Here is a 19,239-nt window from a genome sequence, read left to right as displayed (position 1 = left end):
AAAAAATTGTACTAGCTATAAAAATAAACTTTTTACAGCCATTTAAACATTCAATTTGTTAACAACAATTAAACTGACCACTTTCAGGCTTTCCCACCAAGTTTTTTGGTTTCGAGAAGTCAAAATACTTAAAAATAAGTTATTTGCAGCCGTGGAATTCTGTTTGGCTACGGAAACCTATCTGGCCCCTAGCCCCTAGACTAATACGAGTGTAGTAGCAAAAAGTTGTCGGTCTTTTATCAAAGGAAAATCGTATCAACAAATTTAATTTAAAATCTAAAATACCGGCTGTTTTCGTAGTAGCTGTAGTCGCCCAGGTGCATCGAGTGTACGAAGTGGTCGGTTATATGTCAAATACTAACCTGGCGAGCTTGAACCTGAACTTGGCAACGCTGTTCCTTTAGCCGACAACTGTTCGTGACATTACGTTACAAAATTTTCCGGGCATCCGGGCATCGGCAGGGCAGCCCTCGTAGCGGGAGTTATGGGTTGATTTCCTTCATTTTTAAAAGTCGAGTAAAAAAATTTTTTTTCCGATTTTCTGTCTTTATTAAGCTTTCCGAATACGTGGTTAAAATTAATGACATTATGACTGAATCACCCTGTATATATAACAAACATTTAAGTATTAAAAATTATGACAAATCGCTCACAAAACTATCCAGCTTATCTTCTTAGTAGCAAAATACCTGTGTCTTCTTGTATTACATTACATGGGAATTTGCACTATAACTCTTCCACCTTAAGAATGACGCATCCCCTGAAAAGTTGACTTTTTTTGTTCTAATTCTATGTCATCTCGTTGATTGGCTTTACCCGTGCTCTTCTTTGTCCAAGTTAGCCTGCTATTCCTCCATCTTACGTAAGGCCTCGCGTAAGGCACACAAGATAATTTTTAAGATTTAGACAACATTTAAATACGACAAAACCAAACAATAACAGTTAGATACTTACACAACTTTCAATAATTTCACACAACACACTATGATCATGTATTTACAAAACATTTATCTATACTGTCTATTCTCATTCAACTAGAAGCGTAATAGTTGATGCACAGCGGACTGTCGGAAATTTTACAAACCGATTATGCACCAAGAGGTGACGATCACTTAACCATTACAAGACGCGTTTTACACGTTACAAACGGTAAAATAATCATTATGAAAACGAATAGTTCTGTTGATACAATTCGGACATTGGTTTTAAATCTTGTCTTAAATCTAAGAATTCACATTCAGGGAATATGAAGGACAAATTACATTTATACATGTGATAGATAAGGTGCGTATAAAAATATCATCCCCAATTCAATACAGCATATTGCAAGCGTGATTCATGAGTACAACACATTTTGTTTAACTGTCGAATATCTAACATATTTCTCAGGCATTTAAATGTATATAACAGTCGTCATAACATATTAATAATTCGTTGGCATACCATTAGTTGTTTTCCCGTTTTCTAGAGCGCATAAATAATGTACTTTCTCTGCTTTGTAAACCAATAAAATAACTATTGCTAATTACTTCAAAATTAGCAGAAATTCCTGAAAGTATAGAAATTTGAAGAAACCTGATCGGGCATTCTAAGGAAATCTCTAGAAATCTTGTTATATGGAAGAAATAACAAAATCGCCTACAAATTCCCACAATCTGTTATATATCGCAGGAAAATCCTATCAATCGCCAAGAAATCCTCGCAATCTTAAGAGGAATCGCAGGATTTATGAATCTATGTTTTGGATCGATATATTTCAAGTACAAACATAAATATTGTACGTAACTGAAAATTGTATTTTTTGAAATCAAAATCAATTGGGGACTGGTAGCACATGAAAAAAAAAAATAAGTTACCTATTCGCTTATACTTTACCCAATCACAATAATATTCGCAATTAGCGATTAATACAATGTATCACACATATCACCTTAGTACAAAAATCCACTGTAATACAAAAATAAGATTCATATTTATAGCAAAGTTAACCATACCTGTAGTAAGTCCTAAGATAGTTTCAAAGTAAAAAATTGTATGTATCATTTTCATGTACTTTGACATCTAGGACGTTGAGTTATTATCAGATTGAAAAAAAAAAATAGTTACCTACATAGAAAATTATCGCCTCGGTTTTACAATACATAATCGGTCGGTATCTCTACAGAAATTTTATTAACCACAGTAGTCCCAACTATTTAACACCCACAAACTTTTACATGCATACAAATACTTTTCGGGTGAATTAAAGTGGTAATACCAAGGGAAGAAAGAAAGGTTTGAATACATGAATTTTGGCATTTAGATCTACAGCCCTACTTACAGACTAACTAACTAGGGTTGTGAACTCTTAACTCTCAATCATAATTGATTATTTTAACATAACTTTTCTACTCATACTTATTTAATGAAATTAAATATAAGTGAACGCTTCTACTTTGTGTACCATCAATTAATTTATTTAAAAGCTATGACAAAAATTGAATGACAGTACTTAATAATTTAGAGATTATAAATCGATTATTAATTCAATACTGACTTAAAAACGTAACTAGCGAAAAAAAACACTAGTTGAGAATACATAAATACAATATCTTTTATGCAATTGAAAGTAGATTTTAAATTTAAATATAAAAATACGCCTTTATATTAACTTCAACGACGCTCTAAAACTATGAATTAGCTGCTATAAAAATAAGAAAATATAATATCTAATTTGATTATCCCATTTATCTATAGGTATTACGATTTATTTTATTTAAAGACCACACGCGACGCCTATGGCTGTACGAAACTTTCAACANAAAAAATTGTACTAGCTATAAAAATAAACTTTTTACAGCCATTTAAACATTCAATTTGTTAACAACAATTAAACTGACCACTTTCAGGCTTTCCCACCAAGTTTTTTGGTTTCGAGAAGTCAAAATACTTAAAAATAAGTTATTTGCAGCCGTGGAATTCTGTTTGGCTACGGAAACCTATCTGGCCCCTAGCCCCTAGACTAATACGAGTGTAGTAGCAAAAAGTTGTCGGTCTTTTATCAAAGGAAAATCGTATCAACAAATTTAATTTAAAATCTAAAATACCGGCTGTTTTCGTAGTAGCTGTAGTCGCCCAGGTGCATCGAGTGTACGAAGTGGTCGGTTATATGTCAAATACTAACCTGGCGAGCTTGAACCTGAACTTGGCAACGCTGTTCCTTTAGCCGACAACTGTTCGTGACATTACGTTACAAAATTTTCCGGGCATCCGGGCATCGGCAGGGCAGCCCTCGTAGCGGGAGTTATGGGTTGATTTCCTTCATTTTTAAAAGTCGAGTAAAAAAATTTTTTTTCCGATTTTCTGTCTTTATTAAGCTTTCCGAATACGTGGTTAAAATTAATGACATTATGACTGAATCACCCTGTATATATAACAAACATTTAAGTATTAAAAATTATGACAAATCGCTCACAAAACTATCCAGCTTATCTTCTTAGTAGCAAAATACCTGTGTCTTCTTGTATTCCATTACATGGGAATTTGCACTATAACTCTTCCACCTTAAGAATGACGCATCCCCTGAAAAGTTGACTTTTTTTGTTCTAATTCTATGTCATCTCGTTGATTGGCTTTACCCGTGCTCTTCTTTGTCCAAGTTAGCCTGCTGTTCCTCCATCTTACGTAAGGCCTCGCGTAAGGCACACAAGATAATTTTTAAGATTTAGACAACATTTAAATACGACAAAACCAAACAATAACAGTTAGATACTTACACAACTTTCAATAATTTCACACAACACACTATGATCATGTATTTACAAAACATTTATCTATACTGTCTATTCTCATTCAACTAGAAGCGTAATAGTTGATGCACAGCGGACTGTCGGAAATTTTACAAACCGATTATGCACCAAGAGGTGACGATCACTTAACCATTACAAGACGCGTTTTACACGTTACAAACGGTAAAATAATCATTATGAAAACGAATAGTTCTGTTGATACAATTCGGACATTGGTTTTAAATCTTGTCTTAAATCTAAGAATTCACATTCAGGGAATATGAAGGACAAATTACATTTATACATGTGATAGATAAGGTGCGTATAAGAATATCATATAGCACATGAAAAAAAAAAAAATAAGTTACCTATTCGCTTATACTTTACCCAATCACAATAATATTCGCAATTAGCGATTAATACAATGTATCACACATATCACCTTAGTACAAAAATCCACTGTAATACAAAAATAAGATTCATATTTATAGCAAAGTTAACCATACCTGTAGTAAGTCCTAAGATAGTTTCAAAGTAAAAAATTGTATGTATCATTTTCATGTACTTTGACATCTAGGACGTTGAGTTATTATCAGATTGAAAAAAAAAAATAGTTACCTACATAGAAAATTATCGCCTCGGTTTTACAATACATAATCGGTCGGTATCTCTACAGAAATTTTATTAACCACAGTAGTCCCAACTATTTAACACCCACAAACTTTTACATGCATACAAATACTTTTCGGGTGAATTAAAGTGGTAATACCAAGGGAAGAAAAAAAGGTTTGAATACATGAATTTTGGCATTTAGGTCTACAGCCCTACTTACAGACTTACTAACTAGGGTTGTGAACTCTTAACTCTCAATCATAATTGATTATTTTAACATAACTTTTCTACTCATACTTATTTAATGAAATTAAATATAAGTGAACGCTTCTACTTTGTGTACCATCAATTAATTTATTTAAAAGCTATGACAAAAATTGAATGACAGTACTTAATAATTTAGAGATTATAAATCGATTATTAATTCAATACTGACTTAAAAACGTAACTAGCGAAAAAAAAACACTAGTTGAGAATACATAAATACAATATCTTTTATGCAATTGAAAGTAGATTTTAAATTTAAATATAAAAATACGCCTTTATATTAACTTCAACGACGCTCTAAAACTATGAATTAGCTGCTATAAAAATAAGAAAATATAATATCTAATTTGATTATCCCATTTCTCTATAGGTATTACGATTTATTTTATTTAAAGACCACACGCGACGCCTATGGCTGTACGAAACTTTCAACATGTCATGTACACATTCATATCAACACGACGCATGTTTAAAAATAACAAGTTGTCTGCCCTCGGACAATTATTCGACAGGCATATAACGCGCCTCTGAGCGAAGTTTACTAAAATGCAGAAAATGCTACTAATAAAACTGTGAGTAGAGCCACTCCTACCTCAACAAAACCACTATAAACGTGCTCATTATTAAGTACCTATTGTATGCGTTTATTACATAATTTTTTATATAAAAAACGTATTTTCTTTCAATAGTTTAACACTACTGAAGCATTTCCGAAACATATTTTTAGGAATTGTTTAATTTGTAACCTAGAATTTCGAAGTTTGGCCAAGCATTTTTAGTTACAACCTGTACACAAATGTATTAAATAAAAAGAAAATCGCTTCACGGTAGTAATTTATTCTATCAATTCATAGTAGTTATCCTGATAAAAATTAGTTACAGATAAAAAGGATAGAGATACCTTTATAACTTCTGGAACGTTAGACAGGTATTGTAAACATCTAATCTGTGAACTAGAAAAAATGTTATCTTAATTAAACAAACAAGTAAATTAAAAAAACAGATAACATTAAATAGCTTACACCTAAGTTAGTAAAATATTTCATTGCTATTACGATCATTTATTGAGTCATGTTGGCAAATGAAAAATAGCTAAACATATCAAAATGTATAGTGATTTACTGATTTATAAAAAGCTCTCAACCGAATAGATAAATATAATCACTACTAAATTTTGAAAAAAAAAAAGGTTGTACCTATTCCTAATGCAATTCACAAATATTATAAAAAAAATCAATCATTCACTGCTTAATAAATTTATATTAAATTATTATATACATATAAGGTTTTTGGCAATTAATAACTACTTAATAGATAATATGGAAACGTCGAGGGAAATACTGTAGTGAGTAGCATTTTATTATACTATTGCAGATTGCAGTTTTAATAATAAAATCTACAAATCCTGAATATTAAAGAAGATTACGCAACTTACTATAATTTATAATATAAAAATCTTTAACACATTCTGGGAACATACAAGAACGACATAATATAAATCAAGGCCAGTGCAATTTTATAAAAGTTAAATTCTTAAAACAGTCCTAATATATAGTAATTTCACGAAAATCCAATTAACGTGACTTGCAAAAGGAAGGTTCTATTTTCACATAAAGAAAAAAATAAATCGTGTGTGTATTCATTTCACAAGTTAACGTTAACTTTCGTACGCCTTTCATGTACAACTTATGTAGGTATATAGTTCCCCAGGCACGATAAGGCAAGCCGATATACCCGTTCATAAAATGCGGGTCATTGCCGCATACACAGATATACCGGATTAACAATTTTCACTTGTACCGACATTAAAAGTGAAGGCTTTGTTAGAATAGTAATTTCAACTGTGTGACTGTGTGCTAACTTTGCGTTTTGACGTGACACATCTGACCTGTACCAACCTTAATTTTTTAATAGGTTAAATTCCATAATCAAAAGGGAATACATATTTATTTTTTACATATTTTCAACAAAATGGAAACACTCGAGAATTCTTTGAAAGTTTGTCGTTAAGAACCGGCAAAAAACAAACATGATTGGCATATCCAATGAGATAACCAGTAAAGCGACCAACTATAAGCATTTACCCGCTATTTTAAAACATCTAAACCTTTAACATAAAGAGTTATTTAATTTAAACTTGCTCCATGTTCCATTACAAACAACTACTGACGATGTAGGAATTATATACTAAATAAATAAGATGCTTACCTTATAACGAAACCGTGACAGAAACAAAGAGAAGCTTTCGGAGCCACGCTGCTAGATTCCAAGTTGGAGGAGCTTTCTTATTCCAAAAGCACATAAACACGACCACTTTTTGTCAATCATAAGACACAATAATGTTTATAAATCCTTATAATTTGCACTGTTTTATTATTTGTTAGAATTATAGGCCACTTTCGTAAAAATCTTTTGCAACGACAACGCTAGTGCTCACTTACTATCCCCACTTCGGCACATCAAAATGGCGGTCGCGCACTGTAATAATACAGTTCGTTCGCCGTTCGTTCCTTCTCCCAACACAAACTCCCCCTCACGACTTAAAAGTTCCTAAACTGTTGACAAACTACGCATATAGAAAGCAGCACAACACATTTATTTTCAAATGATTTTGTTTACATCGTTTTTCTAAATTCATTTTTATTAAAAAAAAGTCGATTAGAAATAGAAATTAGGTATATCGACTAAATTCTGGAAAAAGCGTAAATGGGTAGATATTATTTTTCTCAAAAAATTATGCTTGTCTATCTTCAATCAAAAATGAAAACTATTATTTGGTAATACCTATTAAATTTATTTTCATAATAAGACAAATGCCTATAGTTAGGTATTTGAGTAGGTTCACTAATTCGATAATAACAAATTTAAATTATAAGAAAAAATTTATGAACAACCTGTCACTAAAATATATTTTCCAATTTTTATCATCAGGTATTTAAATTATCTCCAACTTTAAAAAACCAAGTTTGAAAAAATAAATTTGAATAATGTACAGTGACATCTTTCTTTTCCAGTATTATATTTATTAGTTCATTTTCTTATCTTATGTTGGTAGAATGGGTAAATTACGTTTCCCGCGCTTTTTGTACTTGTCATTAATTTGACAAGTTTTGTGTCATACTACTTTACTTCAAAAACTATTTTAATTTAATGATTGTATAAGTCGTGACTATTTTGTGTGTATCTATTACAAACATAATGAGTGCTGTCCACGAACCTCTTCGGTACGCTCATGATGAGGGACATACAGATGTTTGTTATACAGAAGACGGAACGTAAGTAATACCGTGCAACGAGAAAATATTGTAATAAGTATAATTAACATTGTAGAAAATTTATAACATGTGGAGCAGATGGAGATATAAGGATTTGGTCAACAAATGACAGTGAGGATCCTATACATAACTGCATTGGAGAGTGGGCATTATCCGTGAGACTTAGAGGAAATAATGTATATGTAGCCACAAGTAGTAATGATATTCAAATTCTCAGTTTACCTGAAGGGGATCGAGATGGTGTTTTAGATAGATTTGTGGCACCGATTAATCATATTGCAGTTGCAAAAGGTGGCAAGGTAAGTATACACCAATATATAGAAACAGAATTTATATATGAATAATGTGAAAAAAATACTTGTTTTATGATCTAGTTGATCGCATTAGCTGGAGAGGATATGGAAGTAAAACTAATAAATTTAGAAAGAACAAATAAAGAAGTGACTGTATTTAATGGTTTGGCAGGCCCTTGTTTGAGTGTAGCAATATGTCCTCAATCAAAAATATTAGCAGCATCTTCAGGAGACACCATGTTACGTTTATGGAATATTGAAAGCAACGAGTTACTTAAAGAAATTAGCTGTTTTCCTAAAGTTAACAGTTTTTCAAATGCAAAAATTTTATGTAAGTATTTAGTTGTAAGTAACAATTGATTCTTTATGTATTTATGTGAATGTAATGCTACTTTAAGATAATAAGATAACTTTTCAAAACCAAAAAAAAAAAAAATATATTTTAATAGTAAATTTAATAACTGAAATGTGAAAATAAAATGTTCTATTTATTTTTAGGTAGAATAGATTTTGATCCTGTTAGAGGTAACCACCTGGCATATCCTGATAAAAGTAATGTTGTCATTATAAATATCAACAATTGGAGTGAAAAATCGAATTTAACATGTGATGAAATATCAACTTCATTTTCAATAGTACAGTACTCTCCAGGTGGACAGCATATTTTAGCTACTACAGAGGAGGGTGATTTTGTTATTTGGGAAATATCTTCCGAAACTGTTGTTAGTTTAAGCAAACATCAAAAGTCTATTGGTATTTGTGGTCTTATGTGGAATCCAAAAGGTATAGCTGCAATTATTTTATACATAATACTTTAATTATAATTAATATTCCAAAATATGTATATTCTTGATAGGCCTTTTGCAGATAAAAATATTTTAATAGTTTTTGTATCTACACTGAATACTACAAACAATGTGTAAAGGTTTTGTTATATTAATTTATTTTTAAAAAGTTATTAGATATTAAAGTTTTAATTGGTTCCCTTCGCATGCAAACGTCATCGGTAAGTAAATGGCAAGCGCGACATATACAATAGCGCATTCCGATAGAGCAGCTGACTGCTTTGGTTATTAAATGTGTGGAGCGGTGTCAATATGCAGTACGATACCTTATATATACTGTAAATTTGTGAAGTAAACTTATAATAACTATGGCAAATCCCTCTAAACCATATAGTCCAGACAGCATCTATTTCAAAAAGTCCATATTTGGGTAAATCGTATATCCACTGAGATTTTTGGCTTTTTGGTTTTCAAATATCACTAGAAATGAAAATTTTTCTATGCGCATAAAAAAACGTGGGCTTAAGTTTTGGCGGCACAATATGTTTAAAAAATTCGAAAAATGTTATATTTTTCTTCCTATTATGTATCTTTTCAAGAGTTCATTTTAGGCGAAAATGGAAGAGGAAAAAAATGTTTGTAATTAATTTTTTTACAAAATATGACTAGTTACAAATCGAATGAATCATGATTATTATTGTAAAAATCGATAAAATCGCCAAATATGGGGTTAAAAAACATTACTTTTTAGGGAATCTTTGAAGTCTTTAAATTGGGTTGGGATTTTCATACTTGGCTCAAGAAAACTTCGTTATGTAGAATCATCACACCAAATTTCATCAAAAGCGGTTAGATAGATTTTGCATAATAATTTTGCAATCCAGATTATTAAAAAAAAAAAATGCAAATTTTCAAAATTTTGCACAGCAAAAACCAAGGCCCTTAGATACTTGAAAATTTAATCACTTATAGAAGGGCTCAAGCTTTCAAACGCTTTTTGAAAAATTCGAATCCGTCAATTAGGAGAGCATAGAAAAATTTTTATTTCTAGTGATATTTGAAAGCCAAAAAGCTAAAAATCTCCGTGGATATACGAATCACCCAAACCAAAACAAGATACCGCCTAGTTTAATACTATTACTGGTGCATTGTACCGAGGTGTGAAAATACATCAGTAAATACGCCAGAAAAAAATCTATTTTAAAATAAATTTATGTAGATATCTATAAATCACATTTTCATACCTGTTTGCTTTTATTCCCCTTATTTCTGCCGAATAAAATAAAATGCTTTTCGAAAAAACTCCGCAATCATCATGGAATTCAGTAAATTGTCTGATTGGGCTTTAGCATAACCTTGTTCGATCATGTTACAAATATTTTTAAGAATTTTTAAAAAACTAAAAACTAATTATGATTATTTAAAATAACAAGTTTAGATTCAATATATTATTTAGGTAGTAAATAATATTATGGTACCCGAGGAAAGCTCACTTGAACTAAACGTCGTAAAAATTAAATATTATACCTGCACAGACTTAATTATTTTGTTACATAGGTGCATATTCAGGTATACCTACATAATAGAATGGAAACCAGTTAATAAATATAACAGCACATCGTATGTAAACTAAAAATAATAAATGTTTTTAAGAAGTAATAGGACCGACATCGTTTTCTAATGTTATTCGGCCAGTTTACTTACCGATGACGTTGCACCAATAGCAACTCATTCTACGACACGCCGCTACAAGATGGTCATCTCCAAATTTCAACGTACGATTTAGTCAATTTTCGAGGAGAATTTTTCACAAAAGATTTTATAATTAATAATTTTAAATAAGGCCATATTTTAATATGTGAACTAATATAAAAAAACCGGCATGTGCAAGAGGCTTATTATGAATCATGTAGATCATTTTTTTTTTTCAGGAAATGGGGAAATAGTATATACTGACATTGAGGGTCAATTGGGACGTATCTCTAATGCAGTCAAAATAGATTCTGTTCTTGAAATTGAACCAGTACCAATAGAAGATGGTGCTTGTTCAGAAGATGTGGATTTTGAAGAGGTCATGTTCGATGATGATGAGGACAATGAAAATGCAATTTCAGTTGAGAAATTAAAGAGAGAATGTTTGGGAAGCCCTGAGTCAGAATTTAAAAATCTGGATGATGGTATATATAATTTGAAATAAAAAATAAATCTGACATTGTCTTAATTACAATAATTACAATTAGTGCAATAGAAATTTAGAAATGTATTGTACATAATTTTTAATTTTTATTTGTTAATAACGTTTTAGATTCCCTACATGTACCTACTCCAAGGCCACGTACACCAGAAACTCCTCTCCAGTCTCCTTTTATGCCTTCGTCGACTCCCGATCACTTAGACCCACGGTATCTATGCTGGAATGACATTGGAATTATCAGGAGTTACGGAGGTGTTGCAGATGAATCTGCCTCGAAATCAATTGAAGTTGAATTTCACGACTCTACCTTTCACAACAGTATGATGATGCAGAACTATCAGGAATATACAATGGGTTCACTTAGTAAAGCTGCCCTTGCAGTGGCCAATTCCAGGTAATATATTCAAAGTTGCAACGTATATGTAAAAATTTAATTTCTAAAAATTTACACAGTGTTAACCACATATTCTTTGAGCAAAAATAGTAGGGCTTTGTTACACCATTTTTCATTTGGACTCTTTTTAAGATATAGGATGTCAAAGTTAAAATTTTGCATAAATTTTATGTTATGCAGGCAATTTTGTGCAATTTTGAACAAAACAATCCAAACAAATGGAGGAAAGGATATTGCAGTAGTCATTAAATTTCTCCCTAACATTTTCCTGTGTATGCTGTGTTTTTTCCCCAGTTGTATATGCCTGTGGTTCCAAGAGATTTTTTTAAATCAAGTGTTTACTTCTTTAAGGAACCCTTTCTCACGAAAGAATGTCTTCTACAAAGACAAAAGATTTTAAACATTTAATAGCTGAACTGGATAATTACAATGATATATGTGAATATATCCTTATTGTTGGTTTTATATGTGATAAATTAATTATAGAAGTGTACATTGAAATTCCATGTAAACCAACATTTTCATAGTTTTTTTAATATTAAATCACTACCTGTTGGCAATATAAATGCACTGGTTTTTCCATCTGTGAGATTTTCGATATTCGCAAATATGAATACGAAATCACATATGTACTAACAAATAACTAAAAATAAATAACTATAAATTGGGCATTAAAAATAAATCAAGGACTGCTAATTTATATAAAAATAAAATTAACAGATGGAAAATAGAAGGTAACACGTTCACTGTCAATGTATCTCAGCCTCATGAGGTCACATTTATGTAAAATTTTGAAGCTAGTGTTCTGTAATTATTTAAGAGACTGCAAAAATTTTTGCTTCTTTAATGGCACTACTTGAAAAAATGTTTATAAGCGGTGCCGCCAGGCGCTTAGAAGTGTCCTATTATTTTAGCATGATTTTTGCCACTTCATGACAGTTTGTTCGGGGCTCTTTAAAATTGCAGTACTCCCTCATGAGTCATGGACGCTTATAAGTAGAGTTCGGGGTTTTCGTCGGCTAATCATGGGCGTGTTCGTCGCAAACAAATAAATAAACAGGTAGGTATAAATAAAAATAAATCAATTTACTTTATCAGCGAAAGGTCGTTTTTTACCCGTTGGCGCGTTCGATATTATTAGAGTATTAAAACACGTATACACAAAGCAAACGCAAAGCCAAAAACTGCCGTTATACTGGTATTGTACGGTGCGCTGGTAGCGCAGAGCTACTGGAGAATACAGCCACTAAAAAACTTCAGAATTTCGACATCACTGAGATTCAGTTAGTTGATTTGATTTTTAATTGTATTTTAAAGAAAAAAAAAGGCTTTTTAAAAGTCTATAAAAAATTGTTATGAGTACTATAACAAATACATTGTCATCAAACTTTCAAAAAAATTATGAGGTAGAAACATTATTTTTTAGGAGTAATATCCCTTAGAAAGTTCAAAATTTTGGTGCTAATGATTTTTTATTTACTTTCGATTATATTTATAAAAAAAAGTTCCTATAGATCTCTTCTTTGATAAAAAAAATGATGGTTTGAAGTAACTTTTTTGCATTGAAATACAATTCAGAATGTAATGCACTTATTGATTTCGAAAATACTTAGTAATGTCAAAATGCTTTTTAGGTTTTTATATAGATGGCAATTATCTCCTAGTATCCCCGTCATTGATTAAAATTTGTATATTCAATTCAATTCATTTCAATGACTTCTTATCTTTATTAGTTAGAACTCTAGCCAGTTTCATCAGGTTAGATTAAGTTTCAGAGTTATTTTTGCAATTTATATTTTCAAAAACTTTAATATCATGTGCCTCAAAAACTAAGCTGTTTATACAATAGGCCGATAAGAATTTTTCTTCTTAAAATAATCATCTCTGACTTAAGTTACATCCTGTATATCAATGTATATGAAAGAAATTAGTACATTTTCTTTTAAGATCTTGAGGTATTTTTTATAATTTAAAAAAGGGAAAATAAATCAACTACAATGTACTACCTTTATTTAATCAAAAGAAAAAACATAATATTTTGGTTCTATCACCAGTTTCACGTTTTTAATAAAATAAATTTGTTTCAGAATTCTTTTTTATAGCGGATAGTGTTTTCTTACAAGTGTTCTTTCTTTACATATTCACATTTGCTAGAAATCCACAATAAAATGCGTGAATAGAATTTAAAGAAGTTTGATGTAAATAATTCACACTTATAATTGCAAATATGAATATTTGGAAGTTGAACATTCGGTTTTGGAACTCAGAATCTAAACAAAGACTCTTTTTCTTTCTTTCTATTTTGTTTCTTTTTTTGTACCAGCCAAGGATAAAAATCTGCAAAATTTTTGACTGCATACCTTAACAGATTGGCTGCTGAAGCAGATACAAGTGTCTGTCATACATCAATTAAGTTTTTGAGCCGAGCGTCAACTGTGTCTATTAATATTACTTACTTGTATTAATATAGGATAAGTCTGCTATTATGATGCTGAACATAATTTTGTGCATATGAGTTTTTTGCCTTATAACAAATAAACATTTAAGAATATATTATTTTATTTATCTATATTTGGTGTAAAATAATGGAATGTGTGAACAAAAAATAACTGAAAAGTAATTAAAATTAAACAGAAAATATGTGCAAAAATATTACCATAAAGTATCACCTGATAATCTTGATAATATATATGCCAGAGCAAGATGAAATATTCTCTTTGTCCGATTGCCAAAATTCACGTTCACTATTATAATAAAAATCACCTAAAGAACATAAAAATAAAGAGTCCAACTACACTGTTACTCACTGTGGTTATATTTACAGGGTGTAAGAAGTATGACTGCCATAACTTCAGCATGAGATAGAGTAATCATAAATGAACAAAGAAGTTGTATATTACAGGGGCGTAAGATTAACAGTTTTCAAATACAGCGATTATTAATATTGGGGAGTTTCATTCACGTGACAACAGCGCTACACAGATGATGCACACCACGTGTGCATGTGGCAGACTTGTCCTATGGAAAAAATATAAACAACTATTATGGTGAAACATTTAGTAAATTTCAAGACAATTGTTTTCCAGTTTTTAAATAAATGAAATGTATCGACTTTGTAGTACGAAGATAGTGTTGTGTTTAAATTTTAGCTCTAATTTTAGTACTTATGAATTTCTTAAAACAGGAACTTAACTTTTAATCAAATTATGTATTTGAAAAATATGTAATTAAAGTACCCAAAGATGCACATCGTCCAATAAATAATCATACGTATTAAAAATAATTTAGGTACTTACCAAAAAGCAAAATTCAGTAATTTTTAAAAGCACAAGTACAAAACAAACTATAACATATGCTCAAAATGTCCACCACCATTTTCAATGCACACACTACACCTTCGAAACCAATTTTCGCACACTCGCTGGCAAACGCCTCAAAAAAAGGAAATAGTGGTTTGCAAAAAACACTTCAACACTGTCCAATTCCAGATACCAACACCAACTGCATTGTGTATTGCTGGACAGCTTAGTACCTCGTGTTAACCGCCGCGCCGTTGTCACATTGCTCGATATGAATTTTACCGAATCTTAAATTTATTACGCTAATTATTTTCTAGAATCAAACAAAGAAGTTTAAAAAAGTGATAAACATTGTATTTTATGGTATTCTATGCACGCAGTTATGTCAATATTCTTTAATTAATCAAACTTTTGTACATTTTTTACATTTTGTATTAATTTTTTGTACTAATAATTTTTTTTCTCGGAAAATGTTAAATTTAGGACCCATGTCATATAAGGTTTTTTTGTTTATTTTAATGTATTCTATCATCTGTTAAAATTAAGGCAGTCAAACTTCTAACACCCTGTATATAAACACAGATATTGCACATTAGAAATGTGTCTGCTGATGGTGCCTGTAAATGAAGCGCAGGGCATGTGTTGATGCCTACCAACAAAAAAAATTTAAAAGCCTAATTGCATGATTTTGCAGGTTTTTTATTAAAATTTTTCAATATTTATTAACAGTTTTTTTTATCAACACGACCCAAATTTACTGACACTCAACCTGTAAAAAATAATGTGGAGTTATTAATAAGAATCTTTTTTAATTGTAAATTAAATTTGAATGCTCTGTATCTTGAAAACAGTCAGCTAATTGCGAGATGGCATAAGCAAGATTGCATTATTTTCAGCCAAAGAATATTTGGTTAATGACTTGTCCTATTTTTTTTTCTAATACTCTGTATTTGTCCATCTCTATCATAGCGATAACAAAACTTTATTTTTTTAAGTCAAGTAAATGTTATTCCTCTCGCTGCTAGTTCGAAAGAGTGGCTCCTAAAAGTTGAGGAACATGAAGAAATAGTAGTAATTGCAGTTTCCGAAAATTTAGTTTGTTTCGCAATGGCTAATTACATTGTTAGAATATGTTCAGTTTTCGGAACCCAGAGGGCTGTCGTTGCTCTGCCTGGTTCTATAGTCACCATGGTTGCATTTAAAAATGTCCTTATGGTGGCATATCATTCAGGTAGTGTCAGGAAAGGCGATCAGTGTATTAATATAAGGTTGATAAAATTTGAAGGTAAACAATTTTTTTCGTTTTTCGGTGACAATTTTCTACTCAGCCTTTATCTAGGTTCTTCTATAGACAGTAAGGACATTGGTTCAGCGCTGGGTCCTGAATCCACTTTAATGTGGCTGGGGTTCTCTGATGTCGGTACCCCTGCTATGATGGATTCTTTAGGTATGTTGAGTTTATATCCTCATAACAGCAATATCTGGATCCCATTTTGTGACACGAATCGACACGTAAGTTTTCAGGAATATTTAATACCAGGGTTGAACTTTTTTTTATCTATAGAGTAAAAGTCTGTCAGATGGATTTTTCGTGACAGCAGTGTTTGAATCTTATCAAGCTGTCGGTGGGATAAAATGTAAAGGAAGTATGTATCCCGGATTTGCGCCAAGACCAACTATGTGCGAACTGCCCTTAGAACCACCATTTGCTGAAGCAACAACTGAGAAAACACAAATGGAAATGAATTTATTTACTTGGTCTATGCTACAAGTTAGTGATACTGATAAGAAATACAAAGAGACTGCACTCAAGACTTTTGCGGTAAGTTCTAAATTTTTCATTGAGACATTTGTTCAAGCTATGTTTCTTTTAGTTAGCTTGTAAGAATGATTTGGAGCAAAGAGCATTGGAGTTTATGGAAATTCTAGCGAATCCGCAAATTCTGACATTAGGGTTGAAATACGCTTCTAAATTGGATAAAAGGAGATTGGTTGGAAAATTAATGGATCTTGCTACAAAGTTGTCTGATGAAACCGATGACTTAGGAGTTCAGGTTGGTTCTAAAGATTTTTTGTATTCAGTATAACCTTTTTATTGTAGGAAATAGCTACACCCGAACCGACAAATGTGAAACCAGTCTACAGGAAGTTAAGCCTCAGTGCTGCTAAATATTCAAGAAATAAGTCTCAAAGAACTCAAGAGGTATGTATGTACATATTTATTGTTGGGAATGTTAGAAATAATTAGAATTTTGGCAGTTATTAAATTTATACATTTTGTAGGTGTCCACACCAAATGTATCCCAAAAATCTGAAAAATCTGTAAGTTCTTATGACAATTGAGTAAAATTTATAGTTATATATCGAGTTATGTATTTTTCCAGGATATTGTAACACCCAGTAACACAGACTATAATGTAGAAGCACCAAATGAATCTACACTTAATACTCAAGTGAGTTAAATCCATTAACATTTTAATATAGGTAATTTAGCTCATAACTATTGCTGAAAATATTTCACTTCTTTTTTTAAGGAATCACTTTTTCATGAGGAAGAACCTAAAAACCCATTTCTCAAAAGTCTCAAGAAATCAACTGTAAATATTACTACGAATCCATTAAGTTTGACTGATAAATCTGCTGGTGTTGTTTTCGAGAAGGAAAACAAAAGTAGAAATGGCGAGGTTAGAATTATGTTGTAATCAATCTTTAAAAAATTAAATCAATTTTATTTTCAGGCGCGTGAGAAGAGAAAACTTTCCGATTGTGAAAATACGAAACAGAAAGAAAAGCAAAGAAAGCTAGATAGTTTTAGATTTACAAAGCATAGTTAATTTGATGTTATACATATAAGTTGTTTATTTGTTTTTACGTCAGTTTTTATATATATATTTATCTTAATAAATCGACTCGGCAACAAACCTGCATAATCTTTAAAAAAAACTGATATTGACCTAGGGGTCAGTTTTTTTTGGAGAGTGGCTAAACCTTGGTTGATTATCGGGCAACCACTTTGGGAGTTAAAAAAATGTTAAATATACATACTTGATGTACCTAACTTCCAATGGGTGTCAAATTCATACAGAAGCTATCGTTGACCTTTAGAAATGCATATTAACAGAATTTTTGTTTCAAGTTTCTTTTTTCTTTGTAACTTTCTTCGTTCATTGCTGAACAAGCTAGTGTAACTTTAAACTGCACGCTAGCCATAAGCTTATACTTTTGGGACTTATACTAAATAAAACACAACACTGCACTGTATGAATTCTTTTCGATTCCAGCAAAAATATTTTTTACGTATCCTATGATAAACACCTTACTAATAAACTGAAAACTACAATAACATAACATCGGTATATTCTTTTTTGCCTACCTGGTACCATGTTATATCAGATGGATTGATATTATGTAGTTTACCTTAGTATTAAATCAATGTCGGGGGTCATTGACACGGCAATTTACAAACTAAACACAGTGCTTTAAAAAATAGTAACAAATATTTTTTATTTAAAACTTGAAATGATTTAAAAGATATTTCAAATCTATCAGATTAGAAAGTATTTGTATTTATATTTTTTATTGCGTACATTTTATAAAACTAAAAATAATTATTTTAAAACAAATTAGTTTTACTTACAATTAGTAAAAAATATACTCACATACCAATATTTAATAAACTATGCAAAAAATATTAATTTTTTAAACACTTGAATATTTTTTTAATGTTCGGTGCATCTACATTGACAAAACAATGTGGTGCAGTTTTTTAGTAGGTGTAAGTTGATCTAAATTGTAAAAAAGGTGTAACATAGTTACAAATTTAATAAAAGCATGAAGATTAATTGGAATCGGCAGATGCATATTAACTTTTGAATAGACGTAAGTTGATCTAATTGTAGAAAAGGTTTATATTATATACAGGGTATTGCATAAGCTTGTACAAAAAATTCAAAACTTGGAAAATTTTAATGGGGTCTTTTATATAATTTTTTTAAATAGTAGCCTCCCCTAAGAAGTTAGTCTATTAAAGGAGGACAGTGTAAACTGGTTTTTTGAATTTTTTTCAAAATCCGTTGAATATAAGCAAAGGAAATTTGGTGTGATTATAGTGCTTATAGAATCATATTTTACTAACATATTTTTAATTTTCTTGGTTTGCTATAAAGGGCTGAAGTAAACCACCCCTCAAGTTTTTTCTACAAACTTTATTATTTTTTTAGATTTCATAAGCAAAATTATACTTTTAAGATGCTTTTGTTTATTCAGAAACTTTTGTCTCTTAAAAAATTTTTGTATTGCTCTTAGTTTTTGAGAAAAAAATATTTTTTTAGAACGCAAAATACGGTATCAACT

At 30.7% G+C, this 19,239-nt stretch overlaps 2 protein-coding genes across 3 annotated transcripts in view; one reads left to right on the top strand and one right to left on the bottom strand.

Moving 5' to 3' along the window:
• LOC108911361 (C-terminal-binding protein) overlaps nt 1–7,110 on the bottom strand; it is a 211,623-nt gene extending 204,513 nt beyond the window's left edge. For both annotated transcript variants that reach the window (XM_018716277.2, XM_018716278.2), the window contains exon 1: nt 6,855–7,110. The gene's annotated coding sequence lies outside the window, so the exon portion shown is untranslated. The remainder of the gene's footprint in view (nt 1–6,854) is intronic.
• A 661-nt stretch (nt 7,111–7,771) lies between these two features.
• On the top strand, nt 7,772–18,218 carry LOC108911354 (WD repeat and HMG-box DNA-binding protein 1). Its single transcript, XM_018716268.1, has 15 exons — nt 7,772–7,921; nt 7,977–8,220; nt 8,296–8,545; nt 8,713–8,997; nt 10,931–11,176; nt 11,305–11,587; nt 15,882–16,171; nt 16,226–16,398; nt 16,451–16,708; nt 16,761–16,940; nt 16,988–17,089; nt 17,170–17,208; nt 17,271–17,339; nt 17,421–17,570; nt 17,625–18,218. The coding sequence occupies exons 1-15, from the start codon at nt 7,845–7,847 to the stop codon at nt 17,718–17,720; spliced, it is 2,742 nt and encodes a 913-aa protein (XP_018571784.1). The 5' UTR covers nt 7,772–7,844; the 3' UTR covers nt 17,721–18,218.
• The last annotated feature ends 1,021 nt before the right edge of the window (nt 18,219–19,239 follow it).

The sequence above is a fragment of the Anoplophora glabripennis genome, unplaced genomic scaffold (assembly GCF_000390285.2).
Source record: "Anoplophora glabripennis isolate ALB-LARVAE unplaced genomic scaffold, Agla_2.0 scaffold460, whole genome shotgun sequence".
Taxonomy (NCBI): Eukaryota; Metazoa; Arthropoda; class Insecta; order Coleoptera; family Cerambycidae; genus Anoplophora; species Anoplophora glabripennis.
This window is presented reverse-complemented; position numbering and strand designations above follow the sequence as displayed.